This window comes from Cebidichthys violaceus, unplaced genomic scaffold (genome assembly GCF_023349555.1).
Source record: "Cebidichthys violaceus isolate CVI_PGR_0920_01 unplaced genomic scaffold, fCebVio1.0.p SCAF_8, whole genome shotgun sequence".
Taxonomy (NCBI): Eukaryota; Metazoa; Chordata; class Actinopteri; order Perciformes; family Stichaeidae; genus Cebidichthys; species Cebidichthys violaceus.
The window spans coordinates 14,848,528-14,875,120 of NW_027176964.1; the positions used below are offsets into that span (position 1 = coordinate 14,848,528).

A 26,593-nucleotide genomic window follows, 5' to 3' on the forward strand; every position below is an offset into this window, starting at 1 on the left:
GTCAGCGGGCGACTCAACCGTCCAATCAGAAGGCAGAGAGGCTGTTGCGCAGTTCACGCTTAAGACGTGTTAGGGGCGTTCGTTTCGAGAGCAATGGTTGCCCGCGTGGGTGGTGCTTCTTTTAATGAGGTATTTATGTCGGTTAGATAGAGATAGATACTTTAATAATTCCGCAAGTTTTTAATACAGCAGCATTTATGGTACAGGTAAAGCAATACAAATAACGGAGTACAAAATATTAAATATAAAAATAAAAATATAAGAATGAAAATGCACAATACATACAATAAAAATAACAGTAAAAATATTAAATATAAAAATGCACAATATATACAATGAAATAGAATAATATTAAAATTAAAATTAACTAACTAAACAATAGTGCAAAGAACAAACAAACAACAATGTAACAGAGTCATAGTCGTGTGATTGATTTGGCCAGAGGTGATTTATTATAAAGTCGTATTGCAGTGGGCAGGAATTATCTGCTGTTTCTGTCCTTGTGACAGCGGAGCTGGATGAGTCCCTTGGAGAAGGTGCTCTGTTGTCCCTGCAGTAGGTGGTGGAGAGGGTGGTCCGGGTTATATGGATCATTTCTTCAAATTATGTTGCCATATTTGTGATAACTACTCATGGTATATCAAAATGGTCCCAGAATATGACAAATAATGACTCTAGTCACTGAGATGTGGTGTTTAGTGGGATGACAACAAGGAGGCCGTGTCAACATCTGATGGTTAAAAAAAATATATTGCTATACATAAACTAAAAAGTTAGATTTGTAATCCGAAAACATCTTATGAGATAACGTTACTGCACATCCATGTCCAGTAAAATCAATTAGTGTTAATTGGGCCATGGGAGTTCACGTTTCTTTTTTTCAGAACAGAAATACTGCAGTAGGCCTAGATTAAGTCCAGGCTGCCGAACAGTAAATGCATGTTTATGTTGAGGTCACTAGATGGAGCCAACTACGCAATATTCAAAAACCATTGTTTTAACCCTATAAGTGAGGGCAGGGGATGAAACTTCTTCAGAGTATAACACTATGAAAGGGGGCACCTCCTGCATGAACAGCGCTGTGCCCAAAGGTCACACCCTCATGTATGACCCACGGTCTGTGATATGATCACACCAAAGCAGCACTTCAGCTACTGTAACCACATGGCATATGAGCAGCCACCTTAAAAGACATATTAGGATATATAGGACAGATATAACTTTCCCATCATCTAACATGCCAGCTGTTGATGAGTAAATCACTGCAGTCCCTGTGTATCCTGATCAAGCTCCTTTGAAATGAAATACTTTGTCCAAAAATATTTGCCACATTTTTTAAATTCATAAATGACTGAAATAGCTGTACGCTTAATACGGCCTCTGCCGCCATCATGTGGCCGCCCAGTGAAAATACGCGCCGATTCCTCAGTAATCTCATGTTTATGTTTTGGTTGAATTCAATATATCTTTCACCATAAGGCACACAGTCTGGTTTAATGTACATGATTAGACCATTGGCAGAGGATGTAAGACGTATCGCACACTGTTCTATAAAGCCAGACATTTGGGAGGAGGTGCCAGCAGCCAATCGCCTTTTTTAATTAACATATGAAATACTATATTCAAACGCAATAGTTTGAAGCTGAAATGCACTGCCTCACAGTGATCCATCTTTTGGCTAAAAGTAAAGTCAATATCAAGTTTGTGATTTGACTTTGAGAGTATTGCACGTGGTAATAATACTACTTAAGGTTATTTAACCTAGCGGCTTCTATAATAAAGACTCTGGTGACAAAGTGAGACATTATGAGGAAGAAGTTTATTGAGGAGCGATACAGAGACACAAAAAATAACAACTGATGCAATTCCCCAGTTTAACATTATGCCCTCTGCTAAACAATGCCATCTCACTACAACTGGAACCATTTTGTTGTTGTTCTTCCGCAGATTATATTTATTTTCTTCAACTTTCCAATTCTCTTTCTACATTTAGCTTTGGCAATACAGAATTGTAACTCATGCCGGTAAGGCAGTCTAAATTAGAGAGAAGAGAGCATTTAGTGAATAGAGACACAGAGAACGATTAAAGCGCTAGGATCCTTGATGAGGTCTTAATAGTCCACGGGTACAGTATCTCCTTATCATTACCTATATACATCAGAACACAGTTTAGGCCCACATACACAATAACAAACTGACAGAGAAGCACTTGAACATTGACAATACCACCTTAAGCTCTGATGGAGATGCTGACTGACTAGCTTCGATGGTTGTGAGAGAAGAGGAAATACGAGAGACTAGAAGAGTTGAGGAAAGAGAAAGAGCGCTAGCTTGTGATGGGGCATGGAGTTGCAAGTTTCAAACCTGAGAAAAAGGCTAAATGGAAACATGTTCTTTGTTCGTTCAAGAAGGAACTTGTGTTAAGTTGTTCTTGGTTTTTGTTTTTTTTCCATCTCACAGGTCAGCATCTGAACCTGAGCTTAAGGCTGCAAGGGTCACAACTTGACCATTGATACAGCACAGGTGGACACCTATGACAAGGTTAAATGTATTATTGAGGCTGTTTCCATATAGAGAATACTGACGGTGCTCCTCAGCCTTGCTATGTGTGTGTGGCTGCTACTACAACACAGGAACAACTCACAAAAGTCCAACATTAAATTTACCCCCGAGGGTTTTATGATTCATCATTAACAGCTTTGACCATGAAAACAAATACAAATGAAACGCCAACAAACATGCAGACGGACAGCACATGCACACGTGTCCTCACACACTCGCACACACGTACACAGAGTTACTCTCACACAAACACGCACATACACGCACACATACTAAGATACAACTTCTGTTCCTAAGAGAACATTAAGCTGATAATTAACACTTAAGGGGGGCATTATACAATAAATTAATACAATACTAAATCAAACCCAGCCTACATATAGGCAAATTAGTCCCTCCCCCGTATACATACACACAAAACACACTCACACACACACACACACACACACTCTACATACAGTACACACACTCCCATGCAATAAAAGCAGCTTATGTGCCATGCTGCATTTCGGAATGAGTAGGGCAGTGCGGCTGCTGAGCATATTTTTATGTAGAAGCAGCAAAGTGGGGGTAGTGGCTGACTTGGTGAGAGAAGGGGGGGGGGGGGGGGGAATTGAGGTTCCAGGGACTGATACTGGGTAGTGGATCTGCTAAGCAAACCTGGACCACAGGCGAGCAACAAGCGCACATACACATACACCACAATACAAGTACCATACTGTACATAGATATATGGACATCGTCACCTGGCAGGGAATTCAGGGTCAAGGGATCAAAGACGTCAGTGTCTGCACTAAGGAGGGACCAGGACGGCAGAGCCATGGCTAGTAGAGGAGGGGTGGAGTAGATGAGGGAGGGAGATAAGTGTATGAGGAACCCATTTAGATGTTTACGGCGGGGCTTGTCTTGTGGGTGATGGCGGGGGCCGCCGGCTTGGGGTTGAACGTGAATGATAATGTGTAAGGAGAAGTGTCAGAGAACAGGACAGATAAGAGATGAGACAAATGAGAAGGGAGGAGTAAATAAGACAAAAGGAGACAAGAAAAGAGACGAGATTAGTCTTCACGCAGCTTTAAGAGACGTGTGATGCTTTGTTCCAAAGTAAAAAGCGTACAAACGTCTTCAGTGTCTCACACAGAGTCAAAATCATCGATGTAAAGATTGTTAAAAACAAAAATGCTTAGGTAGATGAGACGATCGATACCACTGTCACGTCTTTATTCTAAATATGAAGCAACTGCTATCAACCGGTTAGCTTAGCTTAGCATAGCATAAAGACTGGAAAAGGGGGGGGGGGGGGAATTTGCCTGGAAACAGCTCTCCAAACTATTTGTTGAGCATTTCCCTATTTTAAAAAAAACACACCTCTTGTTTCATTTTTAGCTCAATATTTACAATATTTACAATTCATATGTCATCATGGTCACCTGCAAAACTGTTGTTGGCTGGCTTTCCATAGAAAAGCAGATTCAATTTGTTGGCTGCAAAGGAATTAGCGCTTGCTCTAGCAGCAGATATAAAGCACTTAATAAGACCAGCTGATATTTGATTCTGAGCAGCGATAAACATAAATAGAGTATGATTAATTCCAATGAGAAATTGTAGTTATATGGGTCTTAATCTTTCTTCCCTACCCTCAAAGACTACCTTTTTTTTTGTATCTTCCTGACAGATACTGTCTGTTATGTGAAGGTTGCATTTACCTGGGGATGCTGGGAGGGGCCCTGTTAGGGCGGCTGGGAGCCTGAGGGCTGTCAGCACTGTTATTGAAGGGCCCCAGGGGTCCTGGGCGGTTTGGTGGTGGCGGGGCCCCTCGGGGAGCCGGACGCTGGCCTGAGGACATCCTCCTGGGGGCAGTGGGGCTGGATGGTGGAGACCTGGAGCAGGAGAGAAGACATAGCATTGAATAATGTTTAGGACAGAAAGGGTGCCGGTTGCATTTGCGAGTATGATCCGTTTAATTCTAGGAAACTTTACCTGCGACCACCACCTGGACCTCCCACCCAGGAGTTGTCAACAGGCGGAGGCATGGGGACGGTGATGGTGGAGGTGGAGATATCGCCAATGATGGCCAGGGCCTCCTTCAGGGCCTGGTGGGTCCTCAGCACCTCATCCCTCCTCTGGGCCTGCTCCTGGGACTCGTCCATCAAGGCATTCTGGTCACCTGCAGAGTACAGCTGGGCCAACAGCTCTGCATTGATGAAGTCCTTGACCTAGTGGCAGGAAGAGGTAGTGCAGGATGATGAATCAGAATTGTGAAGAAAAAGTACAGGCCTTCCGACGGTCTTTTTTTCTCCACCCAGTGGACATCATGTCACTATTAGTACTTTAATACAGAATATAAAAGAAAGCTGTCTTCATGGCCCAAATAAATGAACATGTGAGTGATTTATTTTTCTTACATTGTTGATCATGAGATGCATGATGGCCTTGGGCATGAGGTCCCGGATGCACTTGTTGACAATAGCCATGTAGGAGTCCACCAGGTTACGAATGGTTTCCACTTTACGCTCCAGCTGAGGGTCCATAGAGAAATTCTCTGTGGCAGTGGTGGTCTCACTCTCAACCTATAGAGGGAGAAAGTCAAAATACTTTTTTAAACAAGGGAAGAGAGAAAATGAGAGACGGGCCTACATTTAAAAAAAGATATTGGGTGCATTGTATGAAACTCACTATTTAATACAGGATGCGTACATTTTTTGTGAAATAAAACACAGTAACTCTCTGTAGTGTAAATGTTAGTAAATTAAGGAAAAATATTTCCCATTTGCCAAATGTGTTCATTTCCAGTATTGCCCTGCAAAATATGTTAAAATATATAATGTTTCAAATATAAAAAAAAAATGAGTGACATAGTTATGTGGTTGGAAATAAAATAAAAACAATGTAAAAGAGTACAGGTAAAGTCAGTAAATAATAATACGTAAGGATCAGACAGAACTGGGGAACCAAAGCTAAGAAACTGTCACCCAGATAGTGAAAGACAAACTGAGTGGAGAATATGAATGAGTTTTCTAACCGCCATGACTTTCTCAGGATAGACCCCGGCACGTAGGAGAGAAGATTTCCAGCTTTCCACATCATCCTGAGCATCACAGGCCAACTCCAGGGTGCGGTTGTCCTTGTACACATTCCTAAACGACCATGACACAGGAGGACATGCACTCATTCCACACCACCAATTAATTAAACGAACATTACAATTTGATCCAACTAAGCGATTACCTAGTTCAAAACATGTAGACAATGCTCCCCCATTAATACAAAAAAAGTGTTCAACAAAAAAATATAAACTCTGACATCTGGAAGTGTTGACTGTGTTAGATTATGTGCCTCCTTCCATGTGGGATGTTTTGTTGTTTAATCCTTTTTTTGGGGGTTTCAAGCCAAGAGGGATGAAGAAACTGAATTGCCATAAAACATTTTACAGGATGTTCTGAACCAATTACTGAAAACACAGGCCTGATACTTAACATTTTATACAGCTTCATTGTGTCATGGATAGATTACAGTGCTGTCTGGGCTCTTTCCTTTGTTTTTGTTATCAACCTACAATAACAACTTCAAGATCCTCAAGTAACTTGTTTTTATAATGATCCCCGGCTATGACTCACTGTAAAATGTCTGCTATCGTAAACAATTGTTTTACACTTCTTTGTACTTCTTGAAACATACTAAAATATAAAGAACAAATTTCTTAAACTGAGCTGTAGAACTATTAGAAATAGTCCCAGTTCGCCCAAGCCTGCAATCATGCATACATACTGTGCAAAATGCATAATCCGAAACATATTTCAGCCGGCACACAAGCGCACAGGCCTTGGACTCTCTAACTCCATCTACTGCATGTGATTGCTGTCCAAAGTCTTGTTTTATTTGCAACCACAGGAAAAGCAGAAGTTAAAATGTTTAGATCTCCCAGCTGACCTTGACTCTGTATTGAAAATACAGAATATGTGCTTGCTGGACATAAAACTCTTCTCCACATCGCGGACCTTCAGGTTGTCCAGAGGGAGCATGTACTTCTTCTCTTTCTCCTGTGAATGAGGAAAACAGAAGGTATGGATCACGAGACTTTTACTTCGCCCTGTTTCTTATTTTCGCAAATTCCTGAGAAATGAAATTATAGCCAATTGTGCAAGAATATGTCCACGAGAGAAAGGTGAAATCAGGTTTTTAAAAAGGGGGAGAGGGGGAAAGCAAAGAAAAAAAAAGGGGGTGACAGGAGGGAGGAGGAATGGGGGAGACACGAGAGTGGGAGGTAGGGGGAGAGTGTGTGGAGAAGGGGGAAGCAGAAACAGAGAAAGGAGAGGGAGAAGGAGAGCACATGTGGAAGTCATTACAGTGCGGGTCAAGACACAGTCGTTCTTCACGGTGCGTTTTGCCAAAGAGAGCTGGTAGCTAAAGGCTGAGTAAACTAAGTAAGACGGGGAAAATGCAGATTTATGTGAGCGCTGGAGGTCCAGGGCTCAAACACAATGCTCCTCCTCGGAGGTAGAAGGAGAAGCACAGCTGTATCACATTCAAAGCGGGCCTGTGACGGATGCTTAGATTGATGAAACTCTGCTCTTCACTTTTACACTCCATCCTAGCCCTCCATCTTTCTTAACTCTCTGTCTTTTTTTTTTTTCTTTTATCCCTCCCCCTCTATATTTTCTCAATATTTTTTCTTTCCATTCCAGAGGGGCCCACTTCCTGCCTGAATTTTTTTTTTTTTTAAAGAAGAAGGAGGGAGAGAGAGAGAGCGAGAGAGGGAGAGATTAAATGACAGCCTGGCGTTAAAACTCAACATCTGGTAGTGCTTAGCAGCACACAGAGAACCAGGGAAGGAGGGAGAAGTTAAAGAGACGGCGGGCGAAGGAGGAGCAGGCGAGACCGAGAAGAAGGAACACATAAGTGGATTTGCAAAAGATTTGCAGAAGAAAGCCCACATCTGGTCCGAAGGTCCGGGAAGAGGTGGTAGATGGTCGCAGGTAAGACTTAAATAGGATGAAGAGCGAACCAAAAAGACAAGACAAGAAAACTCTGCAAACTCTTCGGTGTTGTATTCCCCAAGGGGTCACTAAGGCCCAAATATGGTCACATGGGTCTCCTCCCTCTTCCTCACTCACCCCCCCCCCCCCCCCCCCCGGTCTCTCTCTTTCCCTCTTTTTTGTAATACCCCCTCCCTGAACGTGCAGCCAGTCTGTCCCAGTCGTCTGAGCGAATATGCCACGTCAAGGCTGGATACTCTTCATGGCCGGCGTGACCAAAACGGACCGCGAGGGGACCCAGAGCTCAAAACCTCTACCAAAACAAATAAACACGCCAAGAGACGAGCACCAAAAAGGCCGGGGAAGGCGCCAAAAACACGGACGAGGCAAATCGCAGTTTTGAGGGGTTTTTCGAAAGATGGGATCCTTGCTGCCAAAATGGAGAGGGGCGAAGGGAGGGCACGGACGACAGAGCCGCCCGCGAGCATCTGGAATGGCAGAAAACAGCACACAGGGCCCGGCTCTTGACTCCGGCTCCGTCCACCCAGTGTTCAGACTACCTGTTCATTATCATACTGGTGTACAGTAGTCTGCACATTGGTTAGACTGGGCATGGACCCTCTTCTGTCAGTCTGTCTTTCTGTGTCGCTCTCTTTGTCTCTCCGTTGGCATTTCAAGTCTCCAAGATGTGTGTTTTATTTGCATCTGTTGCTTCTGTCTCACCCTTTGCTATTTATATCTATTCATAATCTGTATGTGATCGATATTCATCTGTATTTTGTCCTAAATGCGTTCTAACACTCGCCACATTCTTTTCACTTCTTTTTGGAATAAACATACATCACAAATTTTCAACGATAACTGCAGATTTGACAACTTGCCGTGAAAAAAAAAAAAAAATGTGTGAAAGAATCTAGATTTTTAGCTAAGAACGATAGTCAAAACTCACAAAATGGCGAGCTCACATAATTTATAGTATGAATGAGTAAGTGTGCAGGCTGCTAGGCTGGTGCTCTGATGAAGATGCGGTCCCCTGGAAGGGGGAGGAGCAGAGTGTGGCTGCAAAGCATCTAACACAAGCCAAAGGAATGAGGGCCAATCAATCAAGTGGAGTTTGAAAAAAATACAGTCAGACACCTCCAGTGAAGTTATTTCAGTGGGTGGCCAAAATGGAGTTGGGCGATTTAAGGCAAAGGACGCCGACGTAAACTAGATTGCTGTGGTGTCAAATAACTGCAAAGGGCTGGTAGAAAAAAAAAGTGTTCTGCAGATGGTGCAAGAGCCCCGGTGCACAAAGAATATATGTGCAGACAATATGTGTTACATTCGACCGGTCCATTTAGCTCTTGTGTTGTTGGTCTGTGGGGAAATTGAAACGTTCATAACTGTTGCATGTGTAGTATTACGCATTATATCGGGACAAAACCAGCGACTCAGTGTCCTTAAGTGATAGCTGCTTATGAAGTTGAAGGTTTAGGATATTGATATTTAATAGAGGGGTTTCTCTCTGCCGAAGTATTGGAGGCTGGTGTTTGGATTTAAAACTTGTGATTTTCCTGCCAAGAATGCGAGCAGTTCCAAAGTAACTGCCAACCACAGGAGTGAGGAGGGTGTGCGAGTGAGTGTGTGTGTGTGTGTGTGTGTGTGTGTGTGTGTGTGTGTCCACGAGTGTGCACGTGCATGCGTATGCGTATGTGACTATAGAAAGTTCACGGGGTGTAAAACAGAAATATACAAGGCGAAGCCAGTGGAGTCTATAATTTCCTACATTACCACACTAACGTATCAAATGACATTCTGTAGACGCAGTGCTGTGCGGCCCATGTGCTCTCTGAGGGCTGAGTATGCGTTCATTTATTTTGGGTGTCTGTGATAGTGAACATTTGGTTAGGAATGGGGCTGTTCCAAATTTGGAGAAGGAGAAGTGAATGCCAGAACTCCAAGTGGAAAGAGAGGTGGAGAGAAGAAAGAGAGGAAAGAAGGGAAACTCAGAGACAAAGGGAAAGATGAATGGAATGACAAGAACCATGGCCACACGCTTAGTCTTCACATATGTAAGAGTGACTCTTCAACAAATGCTAAAAGCTCACAAAGAGTGAGTTAGTTGACCCACATTAAGGTGGAACCCCATCCATCCTATAACCCAGGCTGGAGAGAAGACCACTGTCTCCATCAATTGTTTCCTTTTTGCACAAATACAAATTGTACTCTGTGTATTTTCTCTTTGAACTGTACCCTGGTAAGATACTAAAAAAAAAAAAAGGTCCAATAATGAAAGAACAATGCAGCAACAACACCAACTGGCTGAAGGAGTTGCAGTGTGTCTGCCTATCTACACTTGCTGTGCAGAATAACCTCCAACCTGTACAGCAGGCACAGACAGGCAGATAGACATCAGCCCGCCTAATAAGCCAGCAGGACGGAGCAAATGCCGCAGAATGGCACAAATGGTGTGCTTTCCTCCAAAACCAGTATGCTGATGTTGGTCTTTATGATGTATTATCAATGATAATGGAAATAAAAAATAATAAAATCCAAGTCATTGATCTACCATGTGTATGAATTTAATTCCTAGTTCCATTCGGCTAAACATCAGACTGTCATCCATCGGTTTTAGATGATTTTTTTTTTTGTTTGTTTTGTTAAATACACAAAGAGCAATTTTCCACATTTTCTCAATAATTTTCACACTCTAAAGTAACTTCCTTACCACCAGGACACATTCATAGCAAACATAGAACTGGGACATTCTCTTATTGTATCCTCATCCTGATCTAAGCATCAAGGAAATAAATATGAACTAAAAAAACAAGACCACAAACTCTCTAACTCCTGAGGGAAATATCTGTCTCTTCAGCTGCTAAATACTCTGACCTGAAAGACCATAAAATGCTTTGTGAAGCCGAGGTGGGACTGCAGAGTCTCTGTGGGTTTGTTATTACGAGCAACCTCTTTCACTTTAAGAGTGATTTGATCCATTGTCATTATAAAAAATATTGCTTCTCTGCTCACCTCGTCATCCTTAAACCAGGAGAAGCTCTCGGCAGTCAGCACAAACCAGTACTCCTTGGCTCCTCCCTTCATGATGCTGATGTTGTTAATGGTCAGCCAGCCTTTGCGAATGACCTGAGTGGAGGGCACGATCAGAAAGTCAGAAATTGCTGTAATGTACAATTAACAATTAAAAAAAAGTAAATTAAAGAAAAATTTAAAATTAAAAACTCAAGAAAAACAAGAGGATGACAGCAGCTCTTCATCTGTAAAAATCAACTCAATCGCCTCTAAAACAATAACTTCATTCAACACATCCTGGGTAAAGCTAGCCAAAATGAATCTGTGCGGGTAATCGATGCATGAATTGCGATGAAAAGTGCGTGGAGGTCAGGTTAGGTTGTGACTCGCTCGGAGCCGAGCATGTGACTTGTGTGTGTGTCAGTGCAGTCTCATTCAAGGAACCGTGTTCACAATGCTTCAAGCAGAGGCCAGTGTTAACTTGTTAAGTGACCATTGTGTGAGTGCTTCAAGCGCACAATAAAGCATGTGTCTGTCAACTGTGTTACAATTATTGACCCTACAAGCCTACATAAACAGGCCTGTGGGCACAGTGCCAAGTGATTATTAGGTTAGATTATTGTCAGTCTTGCACCGCCTAAGACTCACTAAGGAGGTTACCCAAATCATTACAAAGCCTTTCTGTCATAGGCAAACATTAGAGGGCTGTTTAGTGCCTCGATCTCACAGAAATCATTCTCACACTTTTAGTCTTAGAAATTATATTTGAACTGCCAAACAAGGAGATTTTTTTTTGTTTGTGTTTTTCTAGTTGGCAACTCCTTGTAGTCTTCGGGCGCTGGTGGGTGGAGGAGGTGTTAGAGAGTTAACGGCTAGAGAGTGAACTCTTACAATCAGGCCTGATGCTGGAGGAGAAGAGGCCTGCAACAGAATGTGGGGGATTTAAAAAAACCTTGAGGCACTAAGAAATGGTAACTTTTCTAGTGCAACTTGTATTTAAGAAAATGCCTCGGCCCAACAGTCACTTACACAACCAATTTGGAATTCTTGAACCCGTCAAGAGCGGAAAACCCCCCCAAAAAAGACAGGTTCTAAAGCAGTGGTGCCAGAGAGCACCACCCAATGGGCAGAAGTGTTATTGCAGGCACAAATGACAATGCAAACCATAACCCACAATGAGTGATACTCACCAACAGACACCCATAAGAGGGCAGCTGAGATTCTCACTAAGGGATGGGGATGAAATGCAAAGTGGCACCTTGATGACACAGGAAGGGTTCAAACAAAGGGAAATGTCTCAACAACAACAACACCAGTGATGATGGTGGCATAAAGTAATCGAACCCAATGGGATTCTTTTAATGAGATAAAACCAAAGAAGCAAAACAAACCACTGTACACAACTGGTGCCCCACTAAACATAATACACCATGCATGGCTAAAATATAAAATAATAATAACAAAATCAAAGATGACATAAGGCTAAAATGTATAAAACATCAAATGTGTGCAATGCAAAGGATTTACTCAAATGAAAGAGTATCTTGGATCAGATTTCTGATTTCAGCATCTCTCTCTCTCTCTCTCTCTCTCTGCAGTAGCCATCCTGCTGCTGTGTGGGTGTGCAGTACTCCCTTGACCTTGTGTGCTCTGCTGTTTGTGTGACATACAAGACATGACAAATGCTCACCTGATTTACGGCTGAACTCTGGCTCTTATTAGTCTGACTGCTCCGCTGCTGCGCACTGCGGTGGAGAAACAACAAAACAGAGATGGCAGAAGAGACAGGGTGAATGTAGAGGAGAGAGAATGAGAGAAAACACCACAGGGGCGAAATGAAATCATCTAAAGATTTGTTGATAATGATCTATCATGGTGGAGCCAAGCTAATAGATGGAGTCTTTACTTAGCAAAGCCAATGAAGTCTTCGTGGTTAGTGTTGATGTATGAGAGCTGGATGTCTATCAACAGCAGAACCTGCAACAACACAAAACATTTAACATGAAGCGAGTCATTCTTGAAGGAACATAGTAGTTTGACATTTTGGGAAAGACTCTTTATTTGCTGAGAGTTAGATCGGAAGATTAAAACCATTCTCAAGTCTGTGTGCTAAATATGTAGCTGTAGCCAGTAGCTAGTTAGCTTAGCATAAAGACTGGGAGCAGGGGAGAACAGCTAGCTTGTCTCTGCGGGGCACATAAAACCACAATGTGTTGTTTTTACAACTAGCTTTGTTGAACAGATTAAACAAACCAGATATAAAATGTGAATTCGTGGGCTTTAGAGATGCAGGTATGTGGAGTTTGTTATTTTCAGAGAGAACTAGGCTAGCTGTTTCTGTTTCCAGTTTTTGTGCTAAGCTAAGCTAACCAGGTGCAGGTGGAAGCTTTACTGTACAGACATGACAGTGGCATTGATCTTCTTCAAAATTTCCCAAAACTATTTCTTTAAATGTATTATGTTCTACAGAGTGTGTATTAACAGTAATCTTTTTTTGGTTAATTGGTAACCTGTCACAGACCTTCCCTCATAAACAAATGTGTAGAGCCATAATTGCAAACTAACGTTGGCTAATGTACGAGCGTTACCTGGTCCTTGGCCCGACCCTCTCTGTCTCGGATATGTGAAGTCACAATTCTCTCAGTTTCCTCGCGCAGCATGGGGAAGCACTCCAGCTGAAAACACATGTCACAGATTATCACTCACTCCACGATGAGGAATGTGGAGAAAGGAATAATTTAAAAAAAAAAAACTCAGAAACAACAGTGAGTTCATTTTTCATTTTCCTTCTTTCATTATTCCATCTTTCCTTCCATATTTCCTTTCTGTTAACCTCCAGACTTCCAAATCCCCCATAAGCCACATGAGCTACCTTGTTGGAGCACTGGCGCACAGTGTTGATCAGTTCCTGGATGACCATGTCCACACACTTGACGCAGGGTCCCTTCAGCTTTATGACCTGCTTCTTCACAATTGCCTCAAACGCCATGTCTGGGGTGAAAAGTCCAGTCCTGAGACCCACCAAGAAGAGAAGAAAAAAAAAGGGTATAATTGTGATGAAACATGTATTCTGTAGTAGTCTGTGGTTGCAGTAATAAAGGGGTGAGTGCAAAAACGTGTATTGATGTGTTAAAAAACAGTCATGGATAGACATTGGACCAGCGATTGTTGTTGAAGGCTAAAATGTGGTGCTGCTTTAAATGTCAGATTTCTCGCTTGGGTGGCAATTCTTTTGGCTGTGGTGGCTAACCGCTGCTGAACCAATATAGAAACACACAGAGAGGCTGGACAGAACATAAAAAGGACGACAGGCTCCTCCCTTGTTTACAAATTTCCATCCAAACCATGTATTTTTAGGTTTTTACCAAATTCAAAGATCTGAATTTTGTACTTGTTATGATGTTTACCACATCAACGTTAATATGTGACTGTCTTTAGGCGGTGAAATAATTAATTTATACCTTTATAATGCTAATGGCCAGTGGTAGCATCACTGGTAGGTATATCTCAAATATTTGGAGGATTGCTTTTTGGGTAAAAACTGATGAGTCTGTGGTGCAAAGGCGTAGAAAATGAAAAATGTTTCTTCTAGTTTGGTAGATTAATTTCTACCTGATACCGTGGATGTTTTTGATGGCATAACTGATCTCACGACGCATCTCCTTCTCATCACACTCCATCTGAAGGGAACAGAGAGGAGGAGTTTAGACAGCAGATACAGAGAAAAGAGTTATTTAACTGTAAAAAAAAAAAAAGAATTATAAGAAGAAAAAAGAGAGAGAAATGTGTACTATGAGTTTGAAAATGTGTTGATAATAGTGAAGCTATTCAGGGCTCATTCATTAAAAAAAATCACAAGAGAGGACATTATAAGGTGTGTATAGAGAGGAAATAGATGGCAAAATGTGTAATTTAGTTTTTTTATTCAGCCTTCAAATGACATTTAAAATGAGATTTAAACAAAAGAAGTCATTATTTCAAATGCTCTTTCCTTTGCTTAAGGAATTTTGTAGAGATGAGTGTCACAGTCTTTGTATAGGACAGGACAGGCAGATGACTGACAGATGCCTCAGCTATCTTTCAGGACAATGAGGTCATAAACTGGGAATTTGGGAGTTTTAGCAACCTGGGAAGAGTGTAGATTTTACATTGACAAAGTGATACATGATGGGATTCCAGTTATATTTCCAAATGTATTCAAGCCAATAAATCTTAAAAATTTGAAAAGAGATATATGTATTTGAAAGAGGTCAAATAATTGTACCCCAGGAGATTATTTCACTTGTTTGTTTTTGTTGTTATTTTGCAGTGAGCCATCTTCCTCTATGTGCAACACGTCACCTTGACCAGCTCAAAGGGGAAACGCTCATGGAAGATGCGGTTGATTTTTGCTCCACCAGACAGCTCCACTGTGTCCACCTGATCCCCTGAGCCCTCAATCCTTTTCTCAAAGTCCACAGAGAACTGCTGCACCATCCTGAAAACACGACAATGAAGCAACAGCACGATAAATAAAAGACCAGCAGTGACTTCTAACGTCTAAAATAAGAGCGGATAAGCAATGGGGGCCATGGGAGAAAGCAATCTCTGCCTGAGGTCAGACCTTTTGTAGGAAACGTAGCTTTTTATCAACAAAGTCTCAAGTAAATGCTGTTGTTGTGAGAAAATGGGGGCACTAACTGCAACAGCTGCTTGGTTTTGCGGGATGGGTCATCAGGTCGGTATCCCCGGTATTCCTCTGCCTCCTTGTCCAGATCCAACAGCTGGGACTGCAGCTTGCTGCGGAAAGCTGGCAGGGTGTCCCGGATGTGGTTGGTCAATTGCTGTGGAGACACAAAGCCAGCAAAATTAACCAAATTATAATCACATGGGAGTCAATAAGTAGATTATGTTATTGGCATTTTGGCTGTACAGTGATTTAGCAATAAAGACCGTCTATTTCACCGTAATCATAGATAATGTATAACACAGCAGAGACAATGTGGAATGCCTGTCTGAGTGAAATTATAAATTATTAGGAGCTGAACTAGAAAGAGTGAGTGCTTTTCCCACATACTGACACCCACACTGATGTGCCATACAATGGAAGAGGGAGAAGAAGAAAAAAAAACACGGCCGCCCTCTTATTAATTATGTAAAGTGCATGTGGGAAAAGCACCGGGAGTAAATCTATGATCACCTCGTTGAGCACTCTCTGCAGTCGTGGGGTGCCCATTTTCTCAGCCATGTGCCTGTATGATGAGTGGGACAGGAAGAACTTCCTCTCAGCCTCCAGCGCTGCCTTGATATCTTTCCTGCCATCGATGTCCTTTTGACTGCGATTCACCACTCCAATATAACCTGGGAATCAGCAAACACGGACACAAATTGAGAGGAGGAACGAACGCTAATCCCGGGGAGATAGAGGCAGCGGTATCACGAGCGAAGACAAACAGAAAAGACGAGAAGAACAGAGTTATTGGACAATGTGATAAAGAGCACAGTGAGAGACTTTGAGAATGTTGCAAGAGAAAAAGCAAGTGCAAGAGCCAAAGTGATTCTGGCTTGCGTAGCTCACAATGCTGTATAATAGACACACACACACACCTCTTCGCAGCGGCAGCAACTTGTTCTCCAGTATTTCTCGGGCATCTGTGCCCTCGTCCATCAAATCCAGTTTGGTGATTACTCCAATAGTCCTCAGACCTAGAAAAAGAAGGGGTTAAAAAGAAGGGAGGAAGATTGTAATGGAAATGCTTGTTGGAAGTTAAAGGAACTATTTTCTTAATCGTTTGATGGTTTGGGTCACTTTTCTGGGTAAAAAAATGCAACACTTGCTAGTAGCATCTTTTTAAATGGGAGCTTTTGTTCTGTTGTAAATTGAAAATGTTTGAGTTTTGGACTGCTGTTGAGCCCTTTACAGACCTTTGCCCAGTTCCAATGCAGCTTTACATCTAGCTTTTCCTTTCCTTTATTCCTTCCCTCTTCCGTACTTCTTTCTTTACTTCCGCCACGTCATCCTTTCCTTGTTACCATCCCATCTCTCTGTTCCCTTCTATATTCTTCCATCTCCCTCTTCTTGTCTGATATTATTCATCCCTCCCTAAAGGTTACTTTGTCCAAGACCTCCTGTTCGTAGCTAATTCATCCTCCTCTCCTGTGTCCTCCTGTCTGAAGGTTAAACTCCTTGAGCATTAAATTGATTCCTTTCTTACCCTTCCTCATTATCCCACTTCCACTGTCTGTTTTTCCTTAGCGTCACCCTCTTCTGTGTTTTTTTTAACTCCACACATCTCTTTCTGATTTACTTTTTCCCTCTCTCCTCATTTATCTTTTGACGCTCTCCTTACTCTCCTTTTTCCCCTTCTCTCAGCCCCTCGTTTCTAATAATAATGTGACACTTGATCGACCCCTGTAGGGAAATTCTGTTTTCCACATTCAGAGGGGTCAGAAATCAAGGTCAGAAACTAAGCACCATCCCTGCAGCTGATGGAGATTAGATGTCTTGTTCAGGTCAGTTTCGCTAACCACAAGGCCTCTTTTCACGTGCTTCATTCACTTCCATTCAACATCCTACATCTGTCCAACAGCCTCCTTCACTCCCGATATCCTTTCCATGCCCTCGTGCCCTCGTCTTACCCTGTGGATCGACATCCTTCGCCAGTTTAAGAGCGTCAGAGTTGGCCAGGTCAGAGTTGGCCGGAGTGACAGCCAGGATCAAGCAGCTCTCTCTGGTGATGAACTGCATGATCATGTCCCGGATCTGCTGCTCGATGTCTACGGGCTGATCTCCAACGGGCACCTTAGTGATCCCCGGCAGGTCGATAAGAGTCAGGTTCAGCACTGCACAGACACAGAAACGCAGTATAAAAAGAACCGGCCATACCTGCGAGACATTTCTGTCGCCTATTGTTAGTCAATCTTCAGAATTTACTTAGTTATTCCCTTGGACTTTTTACTTTGAAAATTTTTAAATTAAATTAGAACTATTGGCCCTATTTTTCAACTGTAGTAAAACATCTAAAATAATAAATAAAATAAAATAAAATAAAATAAAATAAACAAATCACATAATCAGTTTTATTCTGAATGGAGCTCATTTAAAATTCACTTCAATTCAAGGCTCTGGTTATAAAGTAGAGTATTCACTTTTACAATGCAAACAATCTAAGGACATCAGTATAGCATCAGTATAGCATCGGTATAACGTTGAATATCAAAATTCCATATTTAGCCATATTAACTCAGAAACTTAAAGGAATATGTTAAGCTGCCTCCCTTAAACTCATCAATGACATAGAAATGAATTCATGTACTGTATAATTATTTTGCTCGCAAAACCACATTCTAGTGTTTTCTAGTGACTCAGTTTTTTTAAAAACATTTTCTGCCAGCTAATAATACAAAAAGAGAAAGTATGATGACTCACAGCTTGTCCCAATATACCTTAATTCAAAAGTGTTATTGTGTGCTGTTACTTGACAGTGAAAGGAAGGGAGATGAGCTTCGCACCGTGAGGGGAGTAAACACGCAGGTTGATGGGGACGGGAGATATGCCTTTGTTGGCCCCCGTGACACGGTCCGTCTCGGCCTCAATCTCTGTGCGGACCTCATCGAAGTCCGTGAACTTCTTCCCTTTGCAATGGAGGAATTCAGCCCATTCTGAGGGAATGAAAATGAAGACACAGTATATGGCAGGGATTAGTGGCGGCTGTGCTGCATGTGTCGGAGAGAAAAATAATGCCAGTGTGAGAAGAGGGAAAAAAAAACAGCACCATTTCAAAAATGTGCAGAGGGGGAGGCTGCATATGCGTGTATGTGGTGTTGTATGTGCGCATGCTAGCATGCGTGGGTGTGTAAATGTGTGTGCGCCCACCTGCAGTGGCGCTGATAAGCTGCAGAACCAGGGGCCTGCGGGTGACAATACCAGATCCACGGGGCAGAAAGTCCCTGAGGAAAGACCAATCAAAACTCATTATATCAAACCACAGTCAATGTAGACATTTATCAAAGACTATACGGACAGCTAATGGTGGCATACTGATCATTTCATCTTGAGGCTTTTTTTTCCTCTGAACTCTTGAAGGGAAAATATATTATAATTACACCCTATATGCAAGTTACTGTAGACCTTTCAATGTCACTCATCCCGTATGTTATACGCCAGTTCAACGTATAATAGGGGCCATTTTAACACACAGTCACTCCTGCAACTTTCAGCTGCTGCTGCTGCTGCAGCAACCAAGTTCTTCAACAGTACAGAACAATGTGACCCGCTAAACATCAGGTCAAAATGAAGAGCTGCATCGCTGACAAGAAGCGCTCTCATTTAAAAAACGATGACTTCACCATTTCCTGAGGGGTTCCACACACACACACACACACAACTCGTTTCTCTGTGTGTGTGTGTGTGTGTGTGTGTGTGCACATGCCACACACCTGACAGCCATCACGACCACCTCCTATGCTAGAGGTCTGCTCCGAGAAAACCTTATTAACACATATCGACCCTCGGAGCTCCCTCAAGTGGGATGAGTTAAAAAAAAGAAAGAAAAAAAGACCATGCAGCCCACTGCGTGTCCATTCAGCACGGTGCAGAGCCAGTTCTGGACAGATGGACCATTACTCAGCATCACGACTCTCAATGAGAGAGCTGGAACAGGAAGAAAAAAAATCTATTCATCCATCTGGAACTGCAAACATGCATGTTACAACTGCTCAAGAAAGGAACTACTCGGTCGCACTGAAGACAATCTAGCTAATGTTGCACTTCCACAAATTTGGGGAACTTGTGAGCCATAGATTGGAAAAAATAACCTGGTCAATATTGAAGCATCAGAGGCTGAGACGGTCATGATAACGCTCCAATAACACTGGATCCTACATTTACCATACTGCAACTCAATAGCGTATTTCATTAGAAATTCCCTGCTCTCATCTTTCAAAATCAATACCCCCAGTTTATAAACACATTTGTTTCTGTTAAATATCTTTAGTCTACAGCCTAAATCAGATGAAATCATCAGAGCTACCTACTCAGATGTTGCATTAAACAGCAGATTTCACAGGTTGGGCACAGTGTTCTCCATGGCAAGCAAACTGACCTTTATGTGTAAGATCAGAGTGACCCTTTCATTTTTAATATGTTAAATCAACTGCACAGCAAAAAAAAAAGGAAATGCTACAATAAATGAGTCAATTTAGAGCAAATTCAGATATTAAACTGGCTATCAATTAAAATGTGCAATGCATGGGCTATAAGACAGAATGGTGCGGTATTGTCGAGCGTCAAAAAAAGGTTCTTGCAGCAGACATAAGAGCATCATGTTGGAGTTGTTGTGGGAAGTGTTTCTGATCTATCTTTTAACTAAAAGAAACACCTGAATTTCTGTTGTCAACAGAATCACACTCCTTATCCTTATCCTCCTTATTATATTTAAATGCATCCGCTCATAATTTATTTGTTGTGGGTGACCAAAATCCAGGGCAAGATGATGAATATTCATGTGTGTTTTCAGGAGTGGGAGCTGACATGTACAGCAGGATGGTGTTTTAAAATGGTTTCATGCAGTGAGATGTCTCTGCACAATCTGCATTTATCGGACAAAGAACATGACAGCATCATTTTTTTTTTTTTTTGTGAAGACAAACAACATTTTGATGCCCTCCAAACGAGGAAGAGTTGGATATTTCTAGGACCTTGGAGGTATAGCCTGACTGCAGTTGGTACTGATTGGACTGAAATCCCTAAGGTGCTGCAGTAACCCAAATACTGCTTCCCTCCTCTGTCAGTATCCACAGGACAGTGTTGTGTGTATATATATATATATATATAAAAAAAAATAATAATAATAATACTACACTTGGCATAATTAAAAGGCATCATCACAAAGCGCAGCAGTGACTTAAAGCTGGGGAGAGATGGTTTGAACTCTGCACAGAGATTGGCTCCATAGGCCTCTTATGTCACCCTCAAGGTTAACCGGAGAAGGGATTATCCTATTTCTGGTGGTCAATTTTACCTGCCTACAAAGTTCTCCAGCACGGAGCTCTTCCCTGCACTCTGACCGCCGACCACTGCGATCTGCGGCAGGTCCAAGTTGCAGGCCTGGCCGATGAAGCTGAAGGCATCCTGCAGCTTGTTGACCAGCGGGATCAGATCCTCCATGCCACGGTTTCCCATGGTGCCTTTAGACGGGTGGACTCGGGATCAGCGAATGAAAATGGAGAGAGAGAGAGAGAGAGAGAGAGAGAGAGAGAGAGAGAGAGAGAGAGAGAGAGAGAAAGAGAGAGAGAGAGAGAGAGAGAGAGAGGAGGGGAGGGGGGTATGTGGCGCTGCTATATTAGTCCGGGATACCGCGGTGCTTGTTGATGGAGGCTAGTGAAGTCATCTAGCCGCGCATTGCCCCGAGCCAAGTGAGGGTCGGACCGACTGTGGAAGCAGAGGAGAGAGAGATAGAGAGAGATAGAGAGAGAGAGAGAGATGTGCAGAGAAAAGAGATATGAACAGACAGGAACAGACAATTGCGCAGTTGCTCAACACAACCACCATAACCTCTCTCTCTCTCTCTCTCTCTCTCTCTCTCTCTCTCTCTCTCTCTCTCTCTCTCTCCTTCTTGCACACATACAAACACACACACACACACACACACACAGCGAGCGGCACGAAGCATATACTTTCAAGGGCATTTGGTGAGTGGAGCTTTATAGGCTCCGTATACAGTGTCATTGAACAAACCCGTGCCCTCCAGAATCCACAAATCGCACGCGAACAGCGCGTACTAAAGGCAAAAAACAACGCATCGTTCGCAGGGTTGCAGATAGACGTTGACACACAGTATACAAATAGTGTCGTCTGAAAATGTAGCATAGTGATAATCACACATTTTCGTGCGCTGTTGTGAGCCTACCCCGCCTCAGGATTCCCTCAGTGATTTCGGTGTCCGATGGTCCCGGTCGCTGTCCAGTGCTGAAACGACGCGCAGATCGGGCAGCGACGACAAGTGACGAGACCCTGGACGATTATACAAGCGCCACCTGCTATGGCAGTGCATCAGCTTGATCTCAAATTCCTGTGCATTAATTGTGTTCGCCTGTGGGCTTGGTTCCGGTCGGCTGAATGTCAGAGCGGTCTCATCCCGAACACAAATTCGCCTTTGACAGATTAATCATTTCCCCCCCCCCTCTCGCTCTCTCTCTCCTCTGTTCCGCGGTGTAATTGCGAAGCTGCGCCTTCGCTCTTACACCATATCGACGCGGCGGTGGACCAATGGAAAGCGCGGGATTGGAGACGGAGGCAGAGCAACGCGGCGCCCCATTGGCTGGACAGGTACAGGTTAGGTTTACCTGAGCCCGCCTCCTGTTTACATCCGTGCCATTTCTGCCGCTGTGAGTCATGCGGCACGGCTGCGCATCGCTGCAACAGAGGAGGTGGATGCGCTCCTTCAGATCCCTGCAGTAGGTGAAGAAACCAGCCGTCGTAAATTCCATACACATTGCATACATGGTATACGCGGGCCTACAGGCCATGACAGTCATGTGTTTATGTCGCCTTGCTTTGCGCACAATAATATGATGAGCTGCATCCTTTGTGACTTTGACCATATCGGCCCACTTTGTGAAAACATGAAGTCCAGAAGGGTTCGTTTCAACCGGACAAAAAAAAGAAAAAAAAAGAAAAAGTGTGATGCTTGGTCTCGGATTGTCCCTGTCGACCGAGGCTGGTGGAGGCGGTCATGTGGAAAGGACACTGCCAATCTGCCTTAACCTCTCGCAGGACAACCTCCGTGCCAGATGACAAGCGTCTCTCTTCCACTGGACGTGAACATCGCCTATCATTAGATGAGCTATAGAGGAGATCTAATCAGCTCATCGAGCTCCTCTGCAAAGAGGTTGAAAAGGGGTCTGATGCCCTTCCATCTGTCTGTGACAGTCAAATCTGATCGATTAAGTCAGCATTTGCCCTTTTCATTACGGTCATGCTTTGGAGATGGGTCCAGTCGGCACTTCATGTTGTAGTGAGCGAACGCTAGATGGCGTTAACAGTACAACCAATACAGCTCTGTGCCGCTTGGGCCCTAGTTGGGCCCAGTTGATAGCTGCCATTATGTATTCAAAAATGAATACAAAACGATTGGGTAATATAATAGAGGGAGACAGATTATCAAGTTCAATACAATCACAATCAAGGGAGAAAACTCAAGTAGGTCTGATCTTAATATTTCTGTAGTTGTCGGAAAACAGGGGTGAAAGTAACCAAATCTGTAGTTTAGGATATTCTGAAGAGTTTTCCTGACATACAAGCTGTCTGACTGGACAACTCGTACCCTGTGACGTTACCTGACAGAGACAGCACGTGTGAGCAGAGGTATCCTGTGACATCATCATCCATCCAACCCCTCCTCTTTTTCTCTCAACCCTCCCATTCATGTGTTGCCAAAGACCCTGTTTCCTGAGGTGTCTGCAGTAACAGGAGAGTTTTGTAGAGCAGTACAGATATTACAATATTGAACGGTAGAATGGCATGGCATTATATGTTGTATACACATTGTCAATAGAAGACATATTGTGCATTTAGCATTGTATTGCTTTTCTATACAATATAGTATAAAGCAATGTGGTAGTATAATACTTTTATTAAAGTAAAAGTAGCAAAACGAGACTGAAACTCATGTATAACGAATATTACATGCTGTGAAAATACAGAGGTGTTATCAGTACCAAAAATAAAATGATCATTATGCAAGAAAACGAGCCCTTTCCATGTTATATTTTATAATATTTGATTATTATCACTGACGCCTTAGCTGCAAATTTAATGTAGAAGGTGGTGATCTTGTCGAGTTAAAACTAATTTGAAGTACTTCCAATTGTTAGGTACATCTATGGAAACCAATGCATCGTGATTTACAAGCTCATCATGTATTGTGTTACTTTGCAGCACTACGATCATCACTACAGTACGGTACTGTTCAAGTACAACACCTTTTAACTCATGCATCTATAACGTGGACACAAATGCACCAACTATTTATTATTTTTAGTCCTTCATAGTCTAATGTTGCTTTAGAAACATAAACACGACGAACAAATTAGTGATTTAAAAAGATTCGTGTTTGTTCTTGTGAATTATTTCAGAGTTAAAGTCGCCTCCATGAGGTGTTTAAAGGATTCCGTCCACCGGGGCCCATGTACAGTAAAGCATTCTGTAGGTTTCATCAGGAGGATAGATGAAGGTTCAAAATGAACATCCACTTCATTAAATACAAGGAATTGTACTCGTGGGTTTGCGTGTGTGTTTTGGGACAGATGGTAGAGTGCGGGTGGAAAACAAATAATTGGCATTCAGGTCAAAAGGGAGTCCAGGGAGAGTACTAGTTATCAACATGTTGGTCTCCACGCGCCACTCCGTCACGGCCCTGAATCATCCGTTACCCATGGTTCATTGCAGCACTGCGTTTGGACAGGACGGTGCTGTTTTGAGCCCACTAAATGATCTCGCTGTGTGTCCAGTCTGAGCGGTACCTCGACATGAGCCGCTGTTGCAAACAAGGTCACCGTTTGTTTTTCAGCAGAGCCCAACAGGAAGCCACAGACGGTCCTGCAGACACAGCTGTCAAAATTTGATACAGCCTTAGATTTAAATCTGCTTACATGGAAGGCATTCACTTGACCTTGCCCTTTCTTCCTTTCTCAAAATGAGATTACAAGGGAACTGAGATAAGCTCAGGAGAAATATGTGAGCTCCTGTCATTTAAAGATGAAAACAGACCGCGGTTGCAAACTATTCATGGCTTAACGGTTTGAGGCAAATATCTTAATGAACAGACTCACTTTGTTTTCTTCGTTTTCCTCTTTGCAGCTAGTTTGGCGGCAGAGTTGCACAGCGGAGAGGCCCTGTTGTTAAACTGTCATCGGTGGGGAGAAAACAGTGGCTCCCATTACGTAACCCACGTCTTCAAACAGTCCAGTCACATACTGCACAACACACACACACACACACACACACACACACACACACACACACACCGATGGAAATACATTTTGTACTCTTGGTAGGAAAAGAGGAATTTACCGAAACTGTCGAATGTGCGTATTAGAACCAGAGGAATCCCGTAAACCCATACTTATAAAAACAGCATGCCTGAAGGGTGATGCTCTGACAAATATTTGTCATGATTTTTACACTGTGTACTTAGATGACGCAATGTCAGAAAAGACAGACACGAAAATTGGACAATTTACAAGGCAATACTTAGAGGGTATGAAATATTAGCTGTCTCAGCCAAACGTTTTTCATATTTTGAATCTTAAAATATCTGACTCTATTTAAGAGGTAATTATTTAGATTTTTAACTTTTAATTAGAATTTTTGACATCTGATGACATTACGCTGCTAAGTCCCTGTACCAACCTACTTGTTATGGTGTTTTTAGTCATGCTAGTGGCGTGGCTATGGGAACGGCAATGTTGTTTTGTCCAGACTGAAATATCTCAACGTCTATTGGATGATTTTGGATTCTGACTTTAGTGATCCCGTGACTTTTCTCCGAGCTCCATTATGTAGTCAAGATTTGACTAAGTCCAGTACTTTGATTTACGACCAAATACCTGCAAAAAACTAATGACATTCCCATCAGCCTCAGCTGTGTCAGCTGTGTTTCTGCAATAATCAAAAATCCAATGTAACAAAATCCCATCGGCTCTATGTTGAGGGAACCAGTGCAATGCTAACTTCCTGGGTTGGCCTACGAAAATGCGTCATCCCTGCAGCTCTGTATGAGTCTGCCCAGCTATGGTGGCCATCACTACTTCTACCATCACATTTTGCCGTTAACACATTTTGACAATCCCAAGAAATGCATCTTGGAAAAACAGTGCATCTGCAGTGGTGATCTAAAACTAAAAATCCCACCAATCAAATTCTCCAAAACTATATTGACTTCCTGCCTGTCCAATCAAATCCAACCGAGCTCCAATAGACCATCAGTCAACGCGTAGGACCGATCAGATTACATCAGACACAATGGTTGACATTAAGGATGCGATGATACCATTTCATAAGAACTTTAAGAATCACTTCCTGCGAGGCAGAGGACACGCTGGAAAGACCTACAGCAGACACCAAGTGTAAAATTGGTCGTATCAGCTGCATCTGATCCGTTTGTATGTTCGACTGTCTGTGTTTTCACAAAGGAAACTGTGGTGCCATGTCTGCGTCAGTAATGAGAACCTCTGGTGGCAACACCTGTATTGAGCGGTCGAAGACCAAACAACAGCTTCTGTGCTGAGCGTTCGTGTGGGTGGGCGTCTGATCCTCTGTGATTATACCCTCGCAGTCACAGCAGACAGCACGCCATTTTTAATGCTTTTCTCAGAAACACTTCCCACTGACCCCCCCCCCCCCCCTCGTGGGCCCGCTCAGTTAACACTACGCGACTATAAACCCTTGTTTTCATTCCGCTGCATCAATTGCTCACCATGAATCAAACAGAGTGACTCACGTGCGCTTCGGCAGCTCACATCACAACACGTGAAAAAAAAAAAAAACAAGACTGTCTCACTCTCTTTCACGTTGCGTCTCGTGAAGTTCAGTTCAGGCTCAAGCTCCATGGCTCCAGTCTGAGGCATGTTGTAAAAAATGTCACCCTAAACGTCGAGGTAGGAGGTTGTTGCGTTCAAGGGTGTCGAACCTCTCGAAACTTCACGTCTAAACGTCATTGCAAACCAACAAGCCAGACTGTTGTGCAACACCACACACCTGTAAATGCACGTCTGGCGAGCCAACGATTGTTCTGTGAGGGTGTTATTCAAATGTCTTACTCATGGGTCAATGGATACTCATGATGTCAGTGTCTTAATGAGTCAGTGTGAGAGAGCTGGCACGCCATCTGAATAGCCACCAAGCCCACCTTCCTGCTCTATAAAACCTCCTCTGCCTCTAAATCCCTGATCAGATTGTAGCGGCTGCTGCGCAAACAAACTCAGCAATTGCACTGTTTCTCTCATTAGATTTGTTTTTCTTCGACGATCGCAATGTCCCCCCCCCCCTCCTCCTCCTCCTCCTC

At 42.9% G+C, this 26,593-nt stretch overlaps 1 protein-coding gene across 1 annotated transcript; it reads right to left on the reverse strand.

The window, feature by feature from the left end:
- Positions 1-1,800: 1,800 nt before the first annotated feature.
- Positions 1,801-21,725, reverse strand: LOC137892418 (dynamin-3-like). The gene is made up of 21 exons (XM_068737513.1): positions 21,437-21,725; positions 20,549-20,958; positions 18,403-18,476; positions 18,039-18,188; positions 17,166-17,369; positions 16,134-16,232; positions 15,727-15,887; positions 15,228-15,370; positions 14,889-15,024; positions 14,160-14,227; positions 13,420-13,558; positions 13,136-13,222; positions 12,454-12,524; positions 12,238-12,292; positions 10,548-10,661; positions 6,490-6,599; positions 5,582-5,696; positions 4,965-5,129; positions 4,540-4,775; positions 4,266-4,439; positions 1,801-3,494 (listed from the first exon to the last, which is right to left on the reverse strand). The coding sequence occupies exons 2-21, from the start codon at positions 20,707-20,709 to the stop codon at positions 3,452-3,454; spliced, it is 2,505 nt and encodes an 834-aa protein (XP_068593614.1). The 5' UTR covers positions 20,710-20,958; positions 21,437-21,725; the 3' UTR covers positions 1,801-3,451.
- Positions 21,726-26,593: the final 4,868 nt, after the last annotated feature.